We start from the raw sequence: 25,898 nt of genomic DNA on the forward strand, positions 1-25,898 counted from the left end.
GAGTATATCCAGATTAGCCGGTCACAGAGGCTAAAGCTAACAACGAATAAAACGAAAAAAAAACAACGGACAGACGTTTATAATGTTAAATCAACTTTCAATCTCTGAAAACAGAGCTTGGCTCGCTACTTCTTCCTGTTTAATTAAAAAAAAAAAAAAAAAGCAAAGAAAAAGTCTTGAACATAGATATAGCAGACCCCTGCCTCAGAATTCAGATTTTTCAACAAATTATTTGCAGAGAGCATATCTTGAATAATCAAAAGAAAGGTAGCACAGGAAAACGCTTAGGCATAATGCTAATTGACACACTATTATTGCCTAGCATTTGCTAAGTGACCTTTACTTCCCCTGGCACTGATTTGCTGTTCCACCAAAAGTGGAGCTGTAGATGTTAGCTTCCTTGGCAGTGCTAAGACGTTTTCCACTGTGCGTATTAATACACATTGATTACAATGTTGGCTGTTGGCATTTGATTGAGGGATTCTCTGGTATTAGCTGTTAGCGGGCGGCTTTGGTCCCTAACCCCAGTGAACACCGGGGTCTACCGTACAGGGTGCCAAGTTTTAACCACTCACCTTCATAAATTGTCCTTATGATAACAGATAAAACTGGATTTTGCTTCATGATTCAGACTTCATTTTGACAAGAAATATTGTAAAATTTCAACACCCTTTCAGAACTTTACCTTTGACACTCCATTTTCTTTTCATTTGCTTCTTCGAACTCCAACTCATGTGTGTGAGTGTGTGTGTGTGTACGTGCGTGTGTGTGCGCGTGCGCTCAGACAGTATTCATACACACATTAGATCAGTTTCTGCTGGAGTTTGTCTTCAGCACTGTCTGTGTATGTGATTTCTTTTTCCCAGGGGTTGTTAAAGCTCTCTCTCACACTCAAAGGCACATGGACCATCAAGCACCTCAACTCACCAACAAATGCACACACACAGAGCCTCTCTCTATCTAGCTTGCACAGATACACACACACACTGGCCGGTACATCTCTGTCAATTAGCATGACAGATTCAGCGCTGTAACTTGTCTGACAGACACATATCTGCAAATTCAGAGTCCTGACAGAACTTCGTAGCCTCGGGTGTTTCTTTGTGCTCACATTTCAATGTCAATCTGGGTTCTGTGCTTCTTATTTAATCTACATTTATGGCTCTGCGTCTGTTTTGTCGATCTGTCTATTGCTGACACAAATGGTCGTCTTGTGTAGATAACACAGATGAACACGACTTGGAAACATTGCATAGGGATTCAGATTCCATCTAACGGAGAGTTGTTTGAGCTGCGCTAGCTGGAGGAGTGTACTTTGTGCATCATTAAGTAGAAACTAAAAAGTATTTTTTGCATAACTGCATTATGGTTTATTCCAAATGCATTTTTGTATTTTTGTATTTGATTGCAGCAGTTGAGTTTATTAGTTGTACAGGTTCAACTTTTAAGGTTGTAAAGGGTAATATTCCCAGTGCTTTTTTAAAATTATTAGACAGTTCCACAAGTCAGCAAATAATGAAAGGCCAAGCAAAAACAAATATCTTCACAGGAAGTCTATTTCAGTGACAATGAAAAATGTTGCCATTAAGCTATAAACTTTAGGATTGTAAAATCCTATCTTCACAGTAAACAGTGGCATTGCTATACAGTTTTATTGTTGGGTTGGGTGTGTGATGAACTCCCATGATAATGAAATAAAACATACAATATTTCTTGTCTAAGAGAAATCTGTTTCTGCTATTTTGTAGCTCTGGTCTTACTGTGTTGGGGGATCCATGACTGTTTCTGAGCTGGCCTCTTGATGATTGAGTGAAGACATACTAATAGCAGAATAACAATGTCTGTCAGTTTTGGCCTAAGCAAGCTTTGCATTGTTTTTTTGCCAATTGCTGTCAGTGGGGAGTTTGCGTCTCCTGTGTTTAATAGGCGTTACCTGACTGGGACTGTAAACTATTTTTCTCTGCCCCACATCTGAGAGCACTTCCTTGCTTTTGATTATTTTCCAGAAGACAAGAAGTCCTCAGAATTATGTTTAGCTTTTACTGCCTTTGCAAATTGGGACTGCTAGCATGAATGTTTGCATCAGCGAAACAGCAACAAAAAACGGAGTTTGTCGCAATAGCAGAGAAAAAAACATGGCATGGCGCAACTGGGAGAAGTCTGCTGAAGGGCCATGACTTGAGCAAAGACAGAATGATGCACAGAGATGCATTGGGTTTTAAGAGATGTGGTATTGAGATGGGGGAGTAATTATCACCTAACCAGGCATCCATGCTGGCAAGTTTAAAGGAAGATATTCATGCTGGACGTCATCTGGACAAAACCCCCCCCCCCCCACAATTTAATTGCATACTTTTGATACTTGTGTGTTCTGTAACAGGAATTCAGGGCAATGTGGCATCAAAAGATGCCGGTCACCTTTTGGTAGCTCATAAGAACCTACACACTGTCCATCTCAAAAACCTAGTAAAATAATGTGGTCACCAACAGTCTTTAGAGCAACACAGTTGTAACTTTATGATAAAGAAGCATAAACGAAGATAAATTCCCAGTCTTAAATGAGCGCCAATTAGCCTTTACAATGACAGAATGCCCGTCATAAAATCACACTGGAACAATTAGCATACATGAAGCTCGGCCAGCAGCTACTGTAATCCATCCGGGGTGCCTCATGGTACAGTACTGTCTTCCTTCCTGCCTTCTCGCTGACTGGAGAGATATTTCCTTAAATTGCATCACTGAGCCAGCTCGTCTCTTCTTTTTGGCTTTCACACGCTGGCCTGCTGGCATTTAACAGGATAGCAGAGTATCATTTTCTGCTCCCATCACGGTAGATCAGAGGCTTATGACTTCTTACAGGTAAAAGATCATCTCTGGTCACGCGCCGTTCCTCTCTTCCCATTGGACCCATGTGACCCCCAGGGCTGATGGTTTGAAAACCCACGGATTGAGGGGGCGTACAGCGAAGGTGACAAAGCGGGCGTCCGATCGCGAGATAAGAAGTCACATTCTCCTCAGTTCCTGCGTCCCACGGCGCATTTTGAAGTGAACGTCTCGCCCCGTCACAGGTCTTCAAAGTTCCGCTCGGCATTTTGCGACAACTCTGCCTCGTCGCCTCGGCTGCAGACTCAACAGCAACCGAAATGTGACTTCCTAATGCTTCCCCAACGAAAGCCAGCGTTGCTAAGCAACTCGCAGCCCGCAGTGGCAAGATACAGGGGTGCTTCCTAGCTGATGAGAGAGGTGTGTGTGCGTGTGTGTGTGTGTGTGTGGGAGATGATATAGAAGTACAACTCGTATATAAAAACGCACAAACTGTCTGGGTCTCTGTATCCACATGAGGGCATTCTGGACGATAAGCAGGATTCCTTCTGGCTACGTGGGATAAAAAGAGATTGTAAAATCGCTTCTTTTCTTTCACGTCTCTCACATAAAAATTGATCTCTTCCCATAATTCCTCCTGAGAGACCCTATTGTGTCAGTGTGATAGTTGGTGGATTGTACGCATCCATATTCATGAGCAGGGAGATGGGAAAACAAAGTTGCAGTCTTTTATTTTATTAATTTTTTTTTGGTAAATGGATAGCATCTTGGAGTGAGGAGATACATTTATCAATAATAAAAGCTGATAAAAGTTTAATGGTGTTTACCCCTACTTTTCCGCCCACAGAGTTGTTTGGCCAGTTATCTTTCCCCCACCTGCCCTTCTGCCGATACATTCCCCTACACACCACAGTGCAGTGGAATATACCGTATAAAACTCCATTATGAATGAGAGTCCAGCCTTATCTACTTTGCTCGCGCTTCCTATTTTTTGCTTGCCTTCCACTTTTTGCATTTCGCCTGTCGATCCCTCAGTGTTCGTTTTTTTTTTCCTCCTCCCGAATGCTCAGTATCACACCTTCCCTTCCCTCAGTCTCCCTCCTCCCCCACACACATCCATCCTCCCTGCTCAGCTCTCTGGGCCGTTCTTTGCATCCCCACCCCCTCACCCCGCTCCCTTCTCCTTCCCTTTTCTTTCCTCCAACCCCCTCCTCTCATATGGTATGCACTGATACAGCCAACACAACAATATGCCACTATTTTCCTCCACCTCCTTAACTCCCCAGCTCCTGACTCAGGGCTGCTGCTAAGCCCTGTCAGCGGGCGGTTTGGGATACGCTGCGTTACACCAGCAGGATTTTCCACGCAGTTAGCCGTGATGCTTCGCCGTAACACGGGGGGCCGCGGGGCTCAGAGGCGCTCCTCCTGGCATTCCTCCGCGGCAACATATTTACAAGCTCAAAGCCCCTGACGGAATTTTGATGAAACATCAATTTAACATCTGTTGCGGTACACAGATGCCAGTATGTCATGCTGGGTTGTTTCAGGGGTGTTTTAAGGACAGTCCAACATGCCCTGAAGATTACTGCATTCAGACTGTTAATTAGCTTTCTTCTTTAACGGCGGGACGGGTTTGTTCAACTCAAACTCAAAAGTAAATGTTTACAACTAAGATTACAGTTAAAGGGGCAGTATTTTGTATTTTCCAGACACATGGTGCTATTTTATATCACAATCAAGTAACTATGTTACATTCAGTTATAAAAACACTGTTTGTCTCAAACATGACTTAAAATACATTTGACTTTGTAATTTAACACCTTGAAATTGGGCCTCCGTCTCTTTAAGCAACTCCTGTTCTTTCTGAAACTCCGCCTTCAGGAAGTCATCACAACATGGCTGCCAGCAGTCACATGCCGTCGTTGATCACGCGATTCGGTTGATGCGAAAAACGTGTCTCCATTGCAGTTTTGTGAAATACACTAATTTTGAATTTTGAAAAACTACCGTATCCTAGCTCAAAACCGTTTTTTGAAAAACATGAGTTGTTTTCTAAATTAGCATGTTTCCACGAAACACATTCCTTATTTTCGTATTTCCAGTTTGCGCAACTAAACGTGGAAACGTAGCTAACGACAAAGCTCTGCTTTTATTGTGCTGTTTACACTTGCTGGTGATTAAACACCTTTCATTTGTAGCACCTACTGGTGATGGATTATAACATTGAATAAAACTGATTCTAGAAGATTTGCTTAGTGGAATTATAAGACAGTACATAAAATTAGTTGCTTTACTGCAAGAAATCCCTCAGATGGTTCCAAAACGGCTGTTAGAGGAAACGCTGACAATAACTTCACTCCTTGTCTTAGTACCATGACAACTAGATGCCAATTCTTCCTCTCAGGAGGGGAATGCTGAAAACTTTACAAAGCCCCAAAACCTCCACCACTTCATGTGATGGTAAGCAAAACAGGAAGTAAGATAGTCAAAGACAGCTGCGTACCGCTCCTCTCCTGTCAATCCCTCCGTTCTCCAAACCCTTCAAAGGACTTTCTTTGCTCTCACCTTTCACTTTTCTCTCCGCGCTGCCTTACCCGCTATCATTATGGAGGTAGGGTGACAAAAATAAAACTTTTTCTTCCAGAAAGAGTGCTGAACATGCCATAAAGGGATGTGGGGGGTTAAAAAAAGGTGGAAACTGAAAGAGAAAGGATGTTCATGAAATATTGAATGTGACTGCAGCAGCCCTTTGTAATGTGCTATCTGTCACTGTCATCCGACATAAATGTGCACATGTCTGCTCATGGACTGGCTTGAATTCACTTGTCTGTGCAGGTGTTTTGTTCAGTGCCAGGTACCGGTTACCAAGAACCCCGTTTATAGAACTCATTCGAAGACTCAACCATGTCAGTCTACGAAGAAAAATGATGGTGATGCATCAGTCTTGATATTTCACTTGATGTCCATTAACCTTTACCTATAAGCTGTAAAGCTTAAGGCATGCAATACAAGTTTCGCAGCAAACAATTGGAGATGAATTTGGCAATAACAGCAAAAAAACAAAACAAAAAAAAAAAACAAGAAGTCCCAGTTAGCATACTCAATGGTAGAGTTTACATCTGAAAATGTAGATTCTGAACAAGTGAGACGGTTACCAGGCAAAAACATCTCTAGAGCATGGAAGCATGGTTTACGTTTCCGATGTCATCTCAACAGATGTATGGTACAATCTACACTGTATGGTTCTGTGTAGATTTGTGGCTCACCAAAAAAAGAAATGCCATGTTGGCTGATCCAATCAAAACACAGATCTAAAAAAGAACCAGTTGAAATCCTGATGTTTTCAACATGAAGTGCCAAAAAGTCAGTTTCTCTATATGCATCTTGAACTTTTCTGATTATTTTTTCCTACTATTTCACAACTACACACTCTTTGTGTTGGTCCATCATCACATGAAAGATGTTCTCAGCAATGTGGGGGAAGAAAAAAAAAAAACCTGATTCAATTTCTTACCCGACAGAATGAATGAATAGTAAAAATGTTTTCAGCAGCTTTTGGTAAAACCTTATCATCTTTGGCGAGAGGCGAAGATTAAGAGGACGAATGTTTCAAAAGCCAAGACGGTGTTGCGTGTGATGAAACGGGGTGGAGACGAGTGCAGAACGGCGTCCGGCGAGAGTTCTCGTAAACACAATGAATAATAAGTATTCGGAGCGGCTCGCCGGTATTGATTGCCCTTGCACTGTTTCTGCCTGCTGAGGATTCACCCCCCGGATATCATGAAAAAAAGAAGAGCCAAAGAAAACATCACAGCACGAGTCTAGTCTTTATCTTTAACATCCAACTTTTCTGTTACCTTACTTCACTTGGCTTCAGCCTCCACTTGAATCCTGGTGGACGGCGAGATGAAAATCAGAGGAAATCAGTGGTAGAACATTAAGCTACCTCTTTGTTTTCCCTTCATTAAACTAGAAGAAAGAGGTTTTAATTGTGTGCATGTTTTTTTTGCGTGCGCGTGAGCGTGACGGAGCGAAAGTGCGTGAGAGCCGAGAAGAACCCAAGGGAGCAGAACACAGAGTGTGTTTTGAGGTGCTGATTAGTTTGATTGTGTTACTTCTGAACGTGTGTGTCTGCAGGGAGCGGAGCGTGTAGCCGTCTTGCTTTCAGATTTTGACAGGGCATATCCCTCTGCATCTTCCTTCTAATTGAATCCATCCCTCAGGGCATCACCACTTGTTGGCATGCTGACACCCATGAAGGTGTGTGTGTGTGTGTGTGTGTGTGTGTGTGTGTGTGTGTGTGTGTGTGTGTGTGTGTGTGTGTGTGTGTGTGTGTGTGTGTGTGGGTGGGTGTGGGTTTAACAGTGGGGCAGAACACTTGGAAACACCCCGTTCTTTTGCTTAATTATAGACCGCCAGCTGGGAAGGCAGAGGAAGAGAGCGAAGGCAGGAGAGGAAGACATATTGATTAAATTAGTCAGATTATTCATATTTAATGTTTCCCTTAATCAGCATGTATCTGCTTTAACCTGGATGCTTGTCTGGTAATGGGTCCAGCTCGTTCCCAACATCCCTCGATTTACAGTATTTGCTGGAAATGTATTTAATGGACACGGTCTGATTTCCACTTGTGAAACCAATTTACCTTTTTGGCTGAATGCGCCATTTTACAAATGTGGCTCATTGGGCTTTAATAAGACCTGGTGGCTTGATGCAGACTAAATAAGTGAAGTAAAATGTTCTCTTCCAACCACCACATACTTGCTAAATCAGTCAAAGCTATTATTATGACATCCTGTATCTGTTTCCCACTTCTTTTTTGAAGTAGTAATATAACTATACATCCTGGTTTGACGGTTAGCTCAACTGTAGCTGAGTCCAGTTACAGTTCTTTGTGACATGCTAGGTACCGATGTGAAAACAAAACACTGACAGGATAGCATGATGTATTTGATTTGAAAGAACTCTAATGCTACCGTGGACGGCTAACGATGCAAGCTAGCGTCTGCTTTCAAGCTCTCTATTTGTCTTAAGCTAAATGGCTAACGTTAGAAAACTTAGACGTTATTCGATTGCTTCTGATTTAAAAATCTATAGCACTTAGACTGATCAAAGCTTAACTGGGTAATTCTACACTGAACTCTTTGAGATACAAATTGAGCTTTGGGAATCCTTTTGTTCTTTTGGAGACTTAGAATCTGAATTATATGAACTAGTTGAAACTGTACAAAACCCTTCTAACATTGATCATATGACCACTTAGGAACTGAATAGTCCAAACCTGATTTCAACGAGGGATTTTATGTGGTTAAATGAAGGTTATTATTATCGTAGGCCAGCAAATGGTAATTCTGACTGACTGTCAACACAACAAAAGCTGATGCCAAGACAGCTGCATAGAGCCATGGAGACTCTTTTAACCTTTTATTCTTCTCTGGCTACCTTTTGACTTCTCCTTTAAAATCTTTATGAGTAGGTGATTTTACATGACTTTCAAATCAAGTTCTGGGCAGCTGAAGGTATTTTTATGGGGGTCAAGTTCTCGTCATTTTCCTCAGATCAACCTTTTAGGTCATTAAATCCCTTAGAGGTGAATTTATCTCCCCCTGAATTCTGCTGCAATACAACATAATGGCTCATTTAGTCTTACAATACAACGGAGGGCTAGCAAAAGGCTAGCTGACCCATCTTCAGTACGGCTTAGCGAGATAAATGATCATGTGTCGGCTAATGCGGTAAAAGACCGGCAGGTCGTTTTTCCTCTTGGCCAGTGTGCACACATTTACCTTCCTCTATGACTTTTAGGTCACGCGTCACACACTCCGACACACACGCAAAAGGATGACAAACTGTCTATCGCGCCAAACCTTGTTAACCAGGCTTTGTGCAGACTGCAGCTTCAGTAGCAATCTATAATATGCGGGATAAATGTTTGGATGTAGGTGTGCAGCTCTGGTGTGTGTGTGTGTGTGTGTGTGTGTGTGTGTGTAGTGTTAACCTCTTTTTCCTTTCTATAGCCAACTCATTCGTTTGTGTCACAGTTGTGTTTAAGCCCTAACCATATTAAGCCCTTCCTCGTCGACCCCACGTTGACTGACATTATCGCTATCGAATTTGTCCCACTTTCTTGGCGTGCTCCTCTGTTGTGCCTCACATCGTTTTTTATCTACTTATCCATTTCCCTCGCCAACAATTTGATCATTTACCAGCACGCCTTCCTAGCAGATCCTTGCCCAACGGTGCGGAACGGGAGCAGTGTCAGCCACAGGTGGGTTTCTTCCCCCTGCATCTCCCCCCTGTCCTGACTCTCCTGTGGCTCATTTTGCTCTCAAAAACAGTTTTAGAATTCAAACTGTACCGAAAGAGGTAAACCAGCATCCGCTTGTCAGGCGAGGCAAGCATAATGAGGTCGCTGGAGGAAACGCATCCTTCTGTTTGCCACTTGTTGTGTCTGCCTGTTGCTGTTGTCATCTTGCCGTGTTGCCTTCCTTAACTCGCCCTCCTCCACATGGTTCGAACGAGCGTCCATGTTGGTGATCCTGCTGAACTGCGTGACACTGGGCATGTTTCATCCCTGCGAGGACATCAACTGTGACTCTGAGCGCTGCAAAATTCTACAGGTAAGTCCTTTTAAATTTTCTTTCACGGTGTTTTGTTACTGGTGCAAAACACCAATTTGCTATAAAATATGTCCCACTGTGTTAGCAAACACTGAAGAAGAAAACAAGCTGGCCACCATCACATCAGGGCCATCTACAGCCGTGGCCCCTCACCCTTGCACCAAGGGCCCACTGTCCTTGATTTAGATGTTCTTTGAAAAGGAACAAGTCATTAAAAGGCTTCTGCAGTCCTCAATGGCACGCTTAGGAAATGGGTTATAGGGCATAGGGTTAATCCAATCATCTGTATGAAGTGTATGTATGAAGGAGCAGATAATCTCTAAGGCATGCAGGACAGTGGGCTCTGGGAAACGGGGTTGGATGGTTTTGCAGAACGGCTCTGGATTGGCGAAAGATGGGAGAGACCTTCGGCTGAAGGACCTTGAGACAGAAATGTAAAACAAACGATGAATTCCTCCTCATTGTTTGAAACATCGGGAAAACCTATTTCTTTTGTATGAAAAGGTAAAAGTTGAAATTGATGCATGCATAGTCTCCATGGTTCTTTGGTCAGTAATATTTGACCTCCATAGCCCACAATCACAATCTCCATGTTCCCTCGATCAGTAATGTCTCTCTATCTTTGCCTACATCCCGACACCAGGAAACGGACATTTTTAACAGACGCGCTAATGACTTCCTTCACAGCGTTGGATCTTTGTCCACAGATCCAGCGACATGAAGACAGAAATTTTGGATCTGTGACAAGCAAGCTTCCCGAGTTTTAACCACATAAGTGACCACATGAAGCTCTAGTCAATTCTCAAAAAATGGATGTAGAAACAGAACAAACTGAATATCTTCACCTGCTAATCAGACAAGAATGGGTGGGTCACCATGAGGATTACAGAATCCAGAAAAAAAGGCTAAACACTGTAAATGTAGATCTTTACAAACGTTTGATGCATTTGTATGTTCAGTTTACCATAAAAAATCCATAGCAATAAAAGCCTCCCCCACCACCAAAAAATAGACATTTGTTTCACCACCCAAAGCGTCGGCCATGACTGTAAGCAACAGAGGCTTTACCACCTCAAAGCAATCTCCCAGCAGCCTGTTCAGAGCAGCGGCAAAGGCCCTCTTGATTTCCTCCACGGTGGGACAAATTATGTCTTTTCAAGCTTGACCTGACATTTCCCACAGTGCTACTCCATTTCAGCAGTTTGTGAAACCCCTAGCTGCCTGGAAAATGCCTTCATCGCCTGCGCCTCACACCACCACTCTGCAACACACGCCTCTTCAGACAAATTGAGGTTATTCAGGTGATGTGTTTCATTTTGTCTAGCTTGATTATGTTCTTTTGGAACTTCTTCTGCTAAGACCTAACACTGAGCCCTATGTAACTCTGCTTAAGTAGCAATTCCTGTGATGGGTAAAACAGACATGATCAAGAAAACTGCATACTTATACCCCTCGAATCACTTCCTTTTCTTTATTAGCGTTTGAAATAGGAAAAAAAAACTATGCATAATTTTCAAAAAGGTGTTGCAGATTAATTCTGTCTCCTTTGCGCTGATTGCCTTAAATGAAATCTGTTGAGAGGAAAACTTATAGTCGACCAGAGGTACAGGTGTAGGGTTCAAAAGACTTGACACTAGAGGACAGATTCGCCTTCCAGGGGAACAAAAGCACTAAAGACACACCCAGAACTACACTGGAACGGGATACGTCAAAACATATTCACATAGTGGCAGAATCATTGCTGTAAGGTTGCTTTTCATCAGAAGCAACAGGAAAGCTGGTGAAAACCAATGGAGTTCTACGGATTAAATACGACAAGAAGGAAAACAAAGAACCTGAACACTGAGTTTTAAATCACAGAGTATCGATTTGGTTGAATGTCCTCATCAAAGTCCAGACCTAAATCACAATCTGTGGCACTCTGACCACAATCTGACGAAGAACGAGAAGCTTTAATAAGATCAAAAGGTAACAATTTAAGCTCCGTGCTGCAAGAGATGCTTTTCCAAAGTACTGAGAGGCTATGTAAATGTGTGCCATGTTTAGTTTTTCTGCCATTTCACAAATACGTAAAATCGACTTTTTTGAGATTTATATCATGTTGTAATGTTATTACCTCATCAAAAACATACCTATAGAGGTGCCTTGATTCTTTCATGAACGTTTCACAAATCTTTTAATCTCCCGTGACAACCATTCAGCTGTGAAAAATGCCTGGATGGACCTAGCACTGTCTTTGAGATGCCTTGAAACTGCAGTTTTCAAGCTAATTATAAAGCGTTAAATTATGAAGTCAAAATTATTTAACTCATATTTGATATATACGGCATTTTTATAACAACTGAAGGTAGTATAGTTACTTGATTGTGCAATAAAATGGCAGCAGGTGGCTGGAAAACACACATTATTAATCCTTTAATAAAATACACCAAGGTTTGGAGGTTAAATGTGAAAAAATATCTTGTAGATACTTTTGCAAGCCACTGTAGCTGAACCTTTGAGCAGTCATCAGCTTGGAACATAAAAATAAATGAGCTGATAATGTGCTCACTTCACACTTGAGATTTAATTCATTATTTGATGAAAGTAACGACATCACACGTGATGAGTCTTTATTCAATAAAACAAGCATCACCAGCTGAAAACCCTCCCACTGGGATGAACACATCCAAACTCTCTAAACACGGAACGGCATCAGACACGCCAACGTCAAAAACTCCACGTTTGCATCGCCCATTGCAAGCCCATGCGCGCGTTGTTCAAACGCGAAACAGTCGACGGGGCTCAGAGAGAGACTGGAAACTCTGGGGAGAGAACTGCTCTCTCCGAACGTTTTCCAGCATTCCTGACCTTTTTGCAGTCCTCTCCTTTTTCGTTATCCAAGTTGGAAAACAAACAACAGTGTCGCGCACGGGGGCGTTGCCATTAATTTGTCGACCTTCTTTAACACCATAAGAGCTAATGGAGACACACTGATGCTTGTACTGTGAAATACAGAGAAGGAAAATAACTTCGGCATCGGGTGAGGGATCCGAGCAGTGAGGCGCGGCGGGGCTACATCAGCTCTCTCCGATGCCGTTCGTCTTGTGCGGCGAAGAGACGAGGCGCTCGCTAAGTGGCTCCAAATAGATAGAACTAAGTCATCCTATTTTCTCGTCCGCTGACTCCGAGGAATGAGCAGCTTCGTCCTAAAAAGAGAAACCTCTGTCATTTGGGAGAGAACAGACCTCCCTCTGCGCTCTCTTTTTGGGATTAGATTGAGTTTTAGTGGTCCAAACGTTTATAGTCTTTGACGCATTTTAAGTCGAATGTTTATTTCAATCTTCCAGAAGATAGATGCATCCACTTCCATCTCTTTTACCTAATATGGACTTGTATTTTGAGAGGAAGAAAAAAGGGCAAAGCAAAGAAGAAGAAAGGAAAGGGATGGCTTGTAGCATAAAACAAATTAAAATCAAAACTCTTTGGAGAGAAAAAAATAGGAGGAAATTAAGTGAGACTTAATGTTTAGGGAATGAAAAGAAGAAAATGGAAAAAGAAGGGGAGAGGATATAAATCAAACGAGAAGGAAAACAGAACAGAATGAGCAAAAGAAGGAAACACAATGAAAAAAAGAAGGAATTTTTGAAGGAAATATTTGCCAAGACAACTTTGAAATGGCAAATTGGACAAGGAAAATAATGAGTTGGTAGGAACAAAACGTGAACAGAGTAGAAAGAACAAAAACAGTTAAATTAATGGCTAGTAGAAATAGACAACAAATTGAGAGAGGAGAGAGAATGAACTGGAAAAATGCAGGACAGATAATGGAATGGCAACAGATGGAAAAGAAAGATATGAAAAGAAAGAATAAAATCCATCCAACCACAGTTTTTCATTTCCCTGAGATTGGCTTGCAGGGACAACAGGTCTAGAAGGGACCCCCACCGTCCCCCACCCTCCAGCCAACTCTCCAGCTCACTCTGGGAGAGTATCCAGAGAATGCAGACGGATCAAGAGTTTATTGATCAGCTTAATCGTCATTGGGAAAGGTCAACGCAGCACATGCATTGCGGAGACTCGTGAGCGGGATGCCAGGAGAACCCATCCATCTGTTGTCTGTACCCGCTGGTCCTTGTACCTCCAGCAGCCATTGGGCAGGGGACAAGGTATTCCCTAGACATGACCAGACAGCACAAAGAAAGACGGGAAAAAACACTAAGGACAATTTGGAGAGACCATTTGACATAACAGTCATGTTCTTGGACTGTAGGAGGAAGGCAGAGTACCCGGACAGAGTCCACACATGCACAGGGAGAACACACAAACTGCATGCAGAAAGACCGCAGGCTGGAATTTCAACCTAGGACTTTTTTCCGCAAGGTAACATCTCTACCAACCGTGCTGCTGTACAGCCCCACGCCAAGAGAACGAAAGGCAGACACAAAAGGAGCGACCACTTAAAAACAAAGAGTGTAATATGACAACATTGAAGGAAAGGAAACTCGTTGAAAGAAAAGCTGAAAGTAGGGGGTTGAAAAACAAAGGAAGGCCTGACATTAATAGCAGTTACAGTTGCAGTGAATAACACACATTATCTCTTCATTGTGGCAAAAGTTAGTGAGTGGGATCTAATGAGCAGCAGGAGAACAAGTTTTCCTCCAAAGTCATTTCTCTACCAACAACCACAGTGAGTATAAAGATTAATTGAAGAAAGGGGTTGAGGTGATGGATGGATTGAACGTGGGGATGTGTCATTGAGGGGAATGTGGGGGGAACGAACTCCTGATAAAGGTTTGGATGGTGGTGACTCAGTGTGGGGGTGCAGTATTCAAGCAACGGTCTTTTCTCTAACCACAACCTGGAACAAAGAGGAGTGGATGAAGAATGAGAATTGAAAGTAGGGATGAGGGTGATGGGATAAGGAGCAGGAGGAGGGATGAGGTGACGTCAGGGAGGGTGGGTTTGAAGGATTGTGATGGACAGTGAAAGTTAGGTGAACTGACTAAGTAGACTATTGGATAATTTTATCTGCTCCCCAAACTGATCTTAATAAGTTGATTTCATCTGTTCCAAGTAGGAACAATAGGCAAGCATCAGGATTTGAGTGAAATTGACATTAACAAACTTTATGGTGAGATGACATCTCGAAAATTGCAGCTCTTGTGAGATATTACTGTTCTATAGGGTTCTATAGAGGGGTCGGGGCGCCCCACAAGATGCCTCCCTGGGCGGTTGGCCATGTTGCCCATATCAGAAACCGCCACTGGCTCCAAGGAAAGAACAGTGGTGAACAGGTGACAGGGGTCATTGGTACATGTCAGACCAAAGTTCAATAATGTAGCTCACATTGCAAAAGAAGTTATTGCAGGTTCTGATAATGCAGATGTCAAAACGCAAAGAATCACATTTTAAGCTACACAGTCAGAAGTTAACAAGAATTTGGTTTATTTAGTCTTTCATAAGAGAAGAATGAAGGGGTTCATTTGTTAGTCAGATTTTCACCATGTTATTTAGCCATAACTGATGCAGTTTTAGCTAAATATTTAGCTCGCTAACTAAATATTTTTTTTAAATGTTGATGTTTATTAAATCCTTCAACAATTAAACAACAGAGACAGTGAAACAGATGCTCACAATATGAATACTGTTAAGTATGCAACATTGAATAGTTTATACAGAGAAGGACTTGAGTTTTTAACATTTTTCCCCCTGAATCCTCCTGAAGCAAATATTTAGCTCCAAGCTAAACCCAAAATGTTAAGCTAACTATAGATAGCTAGTTTGCTAAATAGTTAGATGTCATCTCCTATTTAGCAATAGGAGGTGTCTGAATAGGAGACATCCTATTTAGACATTTTGAATGTTGGAACGTGCAAATGATGGGTGGGGGTGGGGGGCGTGGGGGGGGGGACTCCTGATAAAGGTTTGGAGCTAACTATCTAAATATTTAGCTGTTATATTTAGATAGCTAGCTTCAAACTAGATATCTAGTTAGCAAGCTAAATATTTAGCTTTAAACTAGATATCTAGTTAGCAAGCTAAATAATTAGCTTCATACTAAATATTTAGTTAACAAGCCAAATATTTAGCTTCGAACTAAACATTTAGTTTGAAGCTAATTATGTGGGTTAACCCAAACTATTATGCCTCAGTACATGAAGAATGCTGGACACCATGGTCAAAAGAAGACCAGCATTAGTAAAATAAGACAACAGAAGTTTGAAGAGAAAGGTAGATGATAAGAGAGGAAAACAGAATGTGACCGGTCAGTGTGCAGAACAGGAGGCATTGAGATGAAAAAAACAACAACAAGGATCTGAGGAGTTGGGGTTCGGATTCTGCTGTTGCCACGGCAGCCCGAGCCCCTCCACGCTCTCTGACTTCTCTGCTCCAGGTTATGAGATGTGATTTAATTTGGCAAGTCTCTTCTGCGGAGCTCCGATGAGCTTGCAGCCCAAAGGTTAAACACGCTGTTAGTAATTGCCCCGCTTCCTCCATTTCAATCTCGCTGTCATCTATAGAGATGGTAAAGGCACACGACCTACACACATTATTCTGTGATCTGTCTCCCTTCACAGAGCAGACACCTTCCCAGAACTGGTATTGTTTCTGTTAGCTTGGTTTGGCTTTGTTTCATTCCGTTTAGATGTATTTGGTCAGGAACCAAGCATAAGCAATGTCACAAAGCAACCGTTGCCCTTTACACAGGCCTTCTAGCTACCAGCTAATTTATAGACATGGGTTCTGTTTGTGCTTTTCTAATAAAAACAGTACAGTGGAAAAAAAACACATATATTCTAAACAGGTTACGATGAAAGTGCTTTGTAAACTAACAAGTGGTCCATGAAAGATGTAGTAATTTTGCTGATACAATCTGCTACACATTCTAACTTTTACAATACATAGACAGTCTTTTGAAAACCCACTGGTCTGGTCAGTGTGCCACTAATGCTTCACCAGCACTCCATCACTATGAAATGTGTCCATTGAGACATTCAGTGAAAACCAATTTTCAATAAATTTTAAATATTCAGACTGTAAAGACCTGAAACTGATTTTCCTGAGGATTTCCCAGGTTTTAGCCACGTCCTTTGGTCACCTTGGAGTTGACTATTGGCTGAGTCGTGACCGTTTTGTCTTTGGATCCATCCAGATGATAGTTTTCCATCATCTTCAAAGTATTTCTGGTTTTAGTTTCCATTTGAAACTGTCATTTTAGTCATTTTTTAAAATCTTTCTTTGCTCCTCCAATCAACCTATTAATCAAACTCCCCTTTTCTTTTGAACGTTGTCTTCAACAACCAGTTTTATTTTGATCTTCACAATGCGGTACACTGTAACCAGCACGTACAACATTTTCTTCTCCTTTCTGGCTCTTGTTTTTTCTACTGTTGTTTTTGGTTTTACAGATCTGATGACCTCACTGATTAAAACTCTCTGCTGTAATTATTTCAAGCCCTTTCAAATAGCAATTTTGCGACAGATTGTTATCATGACGCGTTTAATGATCGTTGGGTCCGGTGGCTTTCTGTTGCTCGCCTGACTGCACCTACTGGTTAATGAGTCGCCGTGTGAAAATTAAAAAATTCGATTGAAACCGGTGACTGAACTCGGGTTGTGATGCTGGACTCTATGCAGCAGGAGACAGTTGCAGATTCTTTGTGGACGTAGTCAGAGCCAGGAGTCCAACAGTCAATGTAAACAACCCATTTCTTAACAGACTCTCCGATCTTTACAAGCCTTTCCGGTGCCAAAAAACCAAATAAATATAGCATTACTGCTATGTTTTTCAGAGCTATAATCCTCCTTCTAACAGTTTATCCCTTTTGGCAAACAGACCTTGGATGATATGTTTGATACAGAAGACGACACATCAGAGAGCTCTCCAGCTCCAAGGGAAGAAAGTAAAGGCATGAGCTAAGGTTTGACTGATAGAGAAGTTTCAAAGAAGTGCCAAACTTGTATCGTCCCTCTTTTTCTTTCTTCTTTTCTTTCTTTCTTTCTTTTTTTTCTTTCTTTCTTTCTTTCTTTCTTTCTTTTTTTTCTTTCTTTCTTTCTCTTTACCCCAGAAGGACACATTTCAAAGAAGCCACATTCCTTTCTGAGTAGCAGAGCTCATACTCCCCTACCACCCAAGCAGTGACAGTACAATGTGATGTCAGCCGAAAGCTAATAAAGCCGTTGTCAGTACTGTTTGAACAGCGGATTAGAGAGATACACCCAGAGAAGACAGTCTGGAGAGTGGGAACGCTGCCGTGAAGAGGAGCCGCTGTGGAAAGCGCCGCGCCTCTAAACTTGCGTTTGTGGCCTCGCCTTGACGAAACGTCGCAGGCAGCTGGTGTCTGTGTGTGCTGAATTGGCCATGATTGAGCCCACAATATTATCTCCCCTCCACCTGTGAGGAGTAGATCTGGGCCTGACTGGCAGATTTACAGTTAGCCTGGTCTATTGTTCTCACCACATGAGGCGTACGCCGCCTTTACCGCCACTTACGGCTGTCCGCCCGCCCGTCTGCGCACGAGCGTTTATGCATGCAATGGCAGCACCTGACCCCAATGATAATGGCATTTAGACTTTGTGACAGGCAAAATTAGCATAGAGAGTGGCTGTGATTTATTTTTAGGGAGAGGGCACGGGGAAGGGTTTTCTCAGAATCGACGGCAGCCGTTTCAGTCAAAAACCAATCTGACGGCTGACGGTGTTGTCTGCATTGATGGCCTTTAATCCTCCACACAAACACTTAGTGTCTAGTGAAAGTGTTTGTAGTCTTAAACTCTTCAGATTTTGACTCACTGAAAGCTCAGTTTCCAGTGAGTTTGTTTAGAGTTTAAAATTAGACCTTAAATGTGCTAATTTCTGCCTGAGTGCTAACGGTACAGGATTTGAATTTCTAACTTACAGACAAATTATCTGGCTCGCATTTTAGAAGAAAGTCATTTTTGCTCAGATTCATTAAACATTCCAGCTGCAGATGTGAAAGTTGGAACAGACATATCCCGAAAGATTAAATGCGGTTCTACAAAGTTTTTACTCACAGGAGCTGAACATCAAATATCAAGAATATTATGATTTAGTTCGGACTGGATCCAGACTCCGAATGCGAGGTTGAAATCATATTTCCTTATTAAAAAAATACACATAAATGGTTGATGTGGTGGCTTTTTGTTAGTGTTTGAGCAGTTTTGCCCATATTGTGATTCGTGCTTTTTTGAGACAAAAATGTTTTTTTAAGGTTATACAAGCAAGCTACTTGTGCTAGAAAAACTTGAAGCTATTGCTCCCCCAAAATTAATTTTGTTCAATTTTACTCATTTAATAAAAGTTTATTCAACTAGTATGGAGGCCAGAGAAGTGGAAACATAATGAAACTAGTTCCAACTTTCCCTCCACAGCTCTGCCGCAACACACACAGAAATCAAAATCTACAATCAAATATTTTGGAACACTTAAAATAAGTTATTTTGCATCTCTCATATTGTCAGAAAGGTTTTAGATGTTGAAATGATCATTTATGAGTTCTATTTCAGAGCAGGTTTGGATAGTTATTCCAGAGCAAATTCAACACGATTAAAGAGATGGCTAACCTTAGTGAGTTAATAGCGAGTGGCATGGTTAGCAATAGTAACGTTTCCTGTAAAGCAGGGGTCTCCATCGCCAATCAATTGTAGTGGGGTTCCTGTAAAGTCGAGGACTTTAGAAGAGACTCACTGTTTTAGAAAAAAAAAACTAATTACTTCCAAATGTACCTTGTTCCTTGACTTAAGCTAATTAAGGTACAATAGGTAAAATATTCACTCTTTTTTAATGGTATTATCACTGAGCTGTGAATAGCAAAAAGATTATTTTCAAAGAACTTCCAAGTTCAGTGTTTCCTCTTTCCACACTAACTTCCAAGGCTCCTACATACTGGCTGTATTCTGTGAGCTGCATTGTTCACGGACGGTTGAGATTTCATAGTTTAGTCCCTACAGTTCCTGTGATTTCTTCAATTCCCACAATCCGGATGGATGCTTGCAAGTTTGAGCTAGCTGGGCGCCTTGCCATGTTTCTTCTCCATCGAAAAATTGACCTTTGCCTCAATGTGTCCGGCTGATGTCCACTTTGAGAAGAGTAGAAGTTGAATATGCTCGGCCCTCTTTGGATTGGGGGTCTTTGCTATTAGCATGACGTGTTCGCGCTTAGCATGGTGAATTCAGAAGTAGAAAAAAAAATCTACTCACATATGGTCAACCTAATAATAAACCATTTGTGATCACCAGAAAATAGTCTCAAAATGAAACGTTTTAGTGCCAGAGCTAGGAAACAAACATAAGAGCTGCATATTGTTGTAACAATAAAAAAGTTTATCGTTTTGGTGAGACATAGAATCGCGTTTATCTAACAGATTGCCATCTTCAAGACGCCGCTCAAACGTCTCACCAGGTGTTGCCGTTTCCTGTTTTGAGCTTTCTCATTTAAATTGGAGCATATCTTGCGTTTAATGAGGTATAAATCTCGAAACATTATCGCTTTGCATCTCATTATAACGAGAAACTTTTCTCATTCAAATCAGTAGAGGTCAAAGGGTTCCTCTGCGCCTCATGCAGAACATCAATATGTTTGTTGGCAGCCTCATAGAAAATCCTTTTGTGATCTCTCCCCAACAGCAGGTCTGCTTAAATGTGAAAACACATGTTGCTGTTGGGGTTTTTTTCTCTCCCCTCCAAACATAAACGACGAGCATGCTTGCGTTTAGACGGCCAGAGCTGCCGGACTTCACACTTGGGTGCCATACTGCATCTAATAGCTTTGACGCTCGAGTGTTCGACATTAGGGAGTGTTTAAGTGCTCTCATCGTTAGTGATTAAGAGCACTTAGAGCATAAAGGCTGCGCCCGGGAGGCGATGAGACCGCCACGCAATGTCAGCACTCGCTTCGGCAACTCGCAACAAAGCACGGCTGATGCCTGAGCGCCTGGTCCACACGTGTGTTTACCCTCGCTCTCAGGCAATGTGAGAGGGAACATGGGCGTTCACGCAGGAAGACACATGGAAAGGGAGTTGTGTGAGGTTAGAGGGCAGCAACATGGACGGAGGGAACAAGGATTTCTGATGTGTCTTATCTGTCTGCGCTAACGAAATTCAAATTACTTGAACTGTTTTAAGTGTTGTTGCTTTATAACCACAAGCTTCAATGTACTAGACTCAAATTAGTGCATAATTGTGAAAAAGGGAAAGGGACAGAGATAATAGGTTGGGATAACATCATCTTAGGGTGCATTCACACTCTAAACTCTAAAGTCTGTGAAGTCCGGCCAGCTGAAAATTAAACAAATGTTGCAACATTAATTCCCAGTTGAACCACATCCAGTCCATCACCCTTAGGTTTCGCGGAAAGTGTACCCACCTTCAACTATTGGCACTCTTGTATGCAGTTTGCCAAAAGCTGTGTAGGGGACACAGCAAACATGGTGTAGAAGTTGCTAAGAGACCACAGCGAGTGTAGTAGGGGCTGAATGCAAATCCACAAGGCACTTTTTACATTTTGAAAACAACGTATGACTTTTCAGCCACTTTACCCTCATATAAAGTCACACAATGTGGACATGTTTAAGGGCTGTGGAGTCTTTGGCGAGGCTGCGTCTATGTCAGTGAGTTGGCTAAAAAAAATACCCTGGTGAGGTAAGCATTAACAAAAATGATGCAAACCGCCCATAGACTCTCACATGGACGCCGAGCACACATCCAATCCACTGTGGGAGACGTAATATACACTAGTAAGGGAGCGATACACCCCACCACTCCCTGCAAGAGAGAAGGAGGCAGTGGGAGAAAAGATAAGAAGAAGATGGGAGAGATGGAAGTCTGTGGTCGACTGCACGAGGAGATGGAAGAATGCCAGCAGCTCACAGTCAGTGCAGCAGGAATCCCATCTAGATGTTGGTGTCGAGAGGCGAGAGTAGAAATATGGATAAGAAAGACAGAGAAGGTCCTGCTTTTTCCATCACCGGCGCAGAGCGATTTGTGCATCGAACAGATAAAGCCGTAACCAGCGGAGGTTTGTCCTCTGCGTCCATAGTCGTTAACCTACAACGCCCTGCTGTGAATGTACCGCCCCCCCCCCCACCCTCACTCATGTCCTGCCACATAAAAGGCCAGCTATTGTAGGATTCCTATCTTTAAAAAAGCGTTTCTAATGGCCACTCGGCGAGCAAATGGCCTTCTGGACACGTGTGGCATCTCTACGTTCACCCTAATTGCGCTCTGTAGCGATTAACCTGGGTCCACATGGTTTATCGTGTGAAGCGTTTTACAGCGGCTGATGTTGCGAGCCGCGCTCCGTGCCTGGTGTTTTTTTTTTTTTTTTTACAGGGCCTGTCTGGTAGCACAGGAAGTGAAGGCTTTGCCATATCTGGCAGCAGCGACCATGTTTTGTTTGCAACAAATACAGAGGATTTGTAGCACATAATGAAATGAGAACTTTCTGTACTGGCATGGATTAACGGATAAAGCCGAAAAACACAGTAGAAGGTATTAGAAATGACTTATTTGGGTAATTCTGTCTAGGTTGCCACAGGATGTTGTATAACCACCCACCTTATGGTTTAACCTTATTTTTATACCTTTAATTGGATACACCAGGACATTTTTTACGCTTCTTTCAGGTCAAACAGGTCAGTTTTATGACGTGGAATTGAAACGAACCTTCGACAAACAAAACGGTTCTAGTGGTGGAAGTAGTGAAACTCACAGCATTACACAAAACATTTGGTGAAGCATTTAAGCCAATATTGAGGCAAAGAAGATATTCCAAAAAAGTTTTGATCAAGTCGTATATCAGGCCTGTCAAGTTATTTCTGGCAAACCACGAAGAAATCGATGTTGGAGCCCAAGGATCTGATCTTCAGATTCCAAATAAGGAGCGCTAAAGTGCTTGTGCAGAAAATGTTTCATAGAAGTAGAAAAACTTTGAGGGGGTATTTTTGTGTTTTGTCTTAAATGTCCCTTTGGCTACGTTGTCTTTTTGTGCTTTGTCTCATGGTGATTAAATGATAACGTTGCGCAATACCAAAGATTAATCACGTCGGTTGTCTCAAGTGGAGAAAGACTTCTTGGAAAGGTGTATAATTGCGATGTCATGTTGGGGCCATTGTAGATGGGAAAAAAGAAGAGTACATTTCCTCCAAAAACCTCAGAAATTTTGAACTTAATCTCAGAAATTTTCTAAAAAAAAAAAAAAAAGTCACATTTTTGACCGTAGAAACTCAGAAATGTACTAGCTCTTATTTTTCTAGCAAATGTCTTTATCTTTCAAACTCTGAAATTTCCCAGTTTCTTCTAGAAAATTTCTGAGCGTAATCTCAAAATTTGACTTTGTTTCTTAAGCCAATTTTTGACATTTGAAGCTCGGAAATTTCCTAGTTCACTAAGGAAAACTTCTGAGATTAAACTCAAAATTTCAGATTTTTTAAAATAGAGATTTACTCTTTTTTTTCCATATTTAAACGACTCTAGTATGTCGTATATAATTGACTCCCCAGTTTTGTTTTCTCTGTATACTCATCTGCTTCCCAAAAAGTTCCCATTTGCCCTCGGTTTCTCATGTGTGCTAATGCAGTTAGAGTTTAGAAATTAGAGTAGTGTGCGTGCATGTGTGTGTGTGTGTGTGTGTGAGCTCTGGGCCGTTCAGAACAGGTCACTGGTGTCAAATCCCTCCGAGGCGAGTGTGTGGCGTTTAGGCTCCTCCGCCCTGCACATGGACGAGCAGCCAGTGAACCGGACGCTCCAGACAGGCACAGAGCAAAATAATTTTTCAGTTTTTTGTTTTTGTTTTATTTTTTTCCTCTGAGGAAGCCTCAATATTTTCCATCTTAGCCTCTGATTGGTGAAGAGCCTGCTGCTGCTGCCGTGGCAACACTCGGGCATCGAGTGGAGTCTGCGTCCTGCGGAGGTCAGACGATGTTTCACGGTCCGCTGACGTCTCACACGAGTTTGAGAGAATCAATTTCCCCCATTAGAGAGCCCGAGTCGCCATGTGTCGGCCCACCAGGACAGCCCTCCCACCCCCCTCCGGCCAGCGAAGCCTGTTGACTTGGTGAATTAGAAGGTTTGGCCTCGGTCCAATCAGCAGGCGGAATATGAACACAAAAGTATTCACACCCTTTTTATTTTCACGTTTTGCTACGTTACAATAACAAAACTGAGTGTAAAAACAAAAAATATGTCTCTAATTTTGTTAATGTGAAAAAGTTCACTAGTTTCAAAAAATGAAACTTGTATAGAATTATTGCAAAATATTTGAAGCCTTTAATTTTGGTCATTTTGATAACTATAGCTTACAGGAAAAAATAAAGTAAAATCTTTGTCAGAAAATTGGAATTTTATGAAAAACATTTATTCACAAAAAGTTGAGTGGAAGGAAAACCTGTGATAGGAGACATTATTTTTATAGTGACATTTCAAAGTGACCTGTCCATTGACAGCTGGATAGGCACCAGCACCCCTGCTCACCCCAATGGGACAAGGGTGTAAGAAAATGGATGGATGGATGGATGGATATTTCAGTCTCTTTTTTGAATTTTCATTCAACACAGGAAAAGAAAAAAAAATTTTTTTAATGTAGTAAATACTTCATATGGCAGTGCAGATTCTTTGTCCTGCAGCCATAAGTGAAACACCACAAAGAACAAAAGACTGCAGCCCAAGGTTCAATCAATTACTCAATAAATTAATCCATCAATCAATCAATCAAGTTTATTTGTTAGCACATTTCAGCAACAAGGCCGTTAATTCAACCAATATCTGGTGGCAAAAATGACGTTCATAATGTGAATTCTTTGGATTAGTCTTACACGTCTGTTGGGGTTGTGTGAATGGCACTGAAGTTGTGTGTGCGTGTTTGCGTGTGTGTGTGTGTGTGTGTGTGTGTGTGTGTGTTTGTGTGTGTGTCTCAAGCTGCAGCCTTAAGGTGGAAGCCACTTTATCGCATTAGGAGCTTCACAGGATTCGGCTAATGCAAAATAGACGAGTAACTACGGCTCAGCTCTAGAGAAAGACTCTGTCATAAGAGAAAGGAGAGCAGCGATGGATGGATGTAGAGTTAGAGGAGACAGCGGCGCAGTCAGTAAGGACTCAGCATGGCAGACGATGGCTCCGCTATTCTGTCTTTTACACAACTCATTTTCTACCCGTCATGGTGGGCGAAGAAACATCTGTCAGTAGTTGGACTTTGTTAGTTTCCTAACTGGATGTTATTGTGATTTAATGTTTTTTTATGCTTTCCACAATTCATGGTGGGTTTTATTTTCTTCTTCTTTTTTGACATACTGATATCTACCAAGATCACAAGATGGATTGTGATCTTGGTAGTTTAAGATCACAAACTACCATTTTAGTTTAAGCACAAGGCGTGGTTTAGTTCAAGTTTGATGGGTGATAAAAATGTAGAATTTGATTTAAAAAAATTTAAATAATTGGACTTTAGATGTTTGGCAAGATTCCTCTAAACTCTGCTGGATCCGTTATAATGTTAAAAAAAAACGTGGCAAATTTTGTGCAAATGATTCTGACTTGAATCTCAGAATTTGGATTCTAATCTCAGAATTCTAACTTTAATGTCAGAATTCGGATTTTAACTCCGACTATTCAGATAGCTCAGATTTTAATTTGAATTTTAATCTCTGAATTCAAATTTTAATTTTAAAAATTACATGAGTTTTTGTTTTATACTGACTTTAATCTCAGAATTTGGATTTTAATCTCAGTATTCTGACTTTATTGACTTTATTGAATCTTTTGCCTTAATCCTCTTCCGTACATCACCCTTTTCGCGAGTGAAAATATCCGCCTTAAAAAAAATCTTCAAGGCAAATGTTGAGATTTCTTCAAGGCGACATTTCTGTTTGAGATTAAGACGTAGAGATTGGAATTTTTTTGTGATATGTGCAAACATTTTGCAAATATCGTACCCAGTCTCTTAGCGTTCCATTCCTGTCTCTTCAGGCTTCCTATTAGCAGCAATCGCACCACAATGTGAAGGGTCTAAATAACAGCCTCCTGTGACACGATACAGTGAGCAGCTCACCAGAAACTATGTGGTGCCCAGATGACGGTGCAAGCCGTTTCCCAGTCAGATGAAACGTAGATCAGACGGAGCTGCTCTGCTTTTGTTTCTGTTTTTTTTTTTTGTTTTTTTTCTCTGACCCTTTCCTCTGGCGGTTTTGCTTCATTGAACAGTTCGCTGCAGGGCTCCTCCACCTGGACGGAGTTAATGAGTGGTGTCTACAAACAAAAAAACAAAAACGACTTATTAACACTCGCAGTGATGTACGGTCACTACCGCAGAGGGAACCTGTTTGCTTCACGGTCTGACGGTTTGTGAAATAGCGGCTCGTGTGTTGCTGTTTTAAATCTTTTTTTTTTTTTTTTTTTTTTTTTTTTTTTAAGGGTGCGGGGAAACGTCGGGAAACCGGAACAGGCTGTTTTTTTTTGTCTT

The 25,898-nt window shown here is 41.7% G+C and overlaps 1 protein-coding gene and 1 long non-coding RNA gene across 2 annotated transcripts in view; one reads left to right on the forward strand and one right to left on the reverse strand.

Annotated features, from left to right (window-relative positions):
• LOC106949406 (voltage-dependent T-type calcium channel subunit alpha-1G-like) overlaps positions 1 to 25,898 on the forward strand; it is a 148,041-nt gene that overhangs the window by 99,669 nt on the left and 22,474 nt on the right. Inside the window, exon 3 of the mRNA XM_015035638.1 lies at positions 9,332 to 9,443. Within this exon, the coding sequence (XP_014891124.1) occupies positions 9,332 to 9,443 (112 nt within the window). The remainder of the gene's footprint in view (positions 1 to 9,331; positions 9,444 to 25,898) is intronic.
• Positions 974 to 14,673, reverse strand: LOC106949407 (uncharacterized). Its single transcript, XR_001425369.1, has 3 exons — positions 13,640 to 14,673; positions 7,578 to 7,583; positions 974 to 986 (listed from the first exon to the last, which is right to left on the reverse strand). It is a non-coding gene; the product is annotated as an uncharacterized LOC106949407 (long non-coding RNA).

The sequence above is a fragment of the Poecilia latipinna genome, unplaced genomic scaffold, assembly GCF_001443285.1.
Source record: "Poecilia latipinna isolate Pla-1442-1.1 unplaced genomic scaffold, P_latipinna-1.0 Scaffold341, whole genome shotgun sequence".
NCBI classification, from domain to species: domain Eukaryota; kingdom Metazoa; phylum Chordata; class Actinopteri; order Cyprinodontiformes; family Poeciliidae; genus Poecilia; species Poecilia latipinna.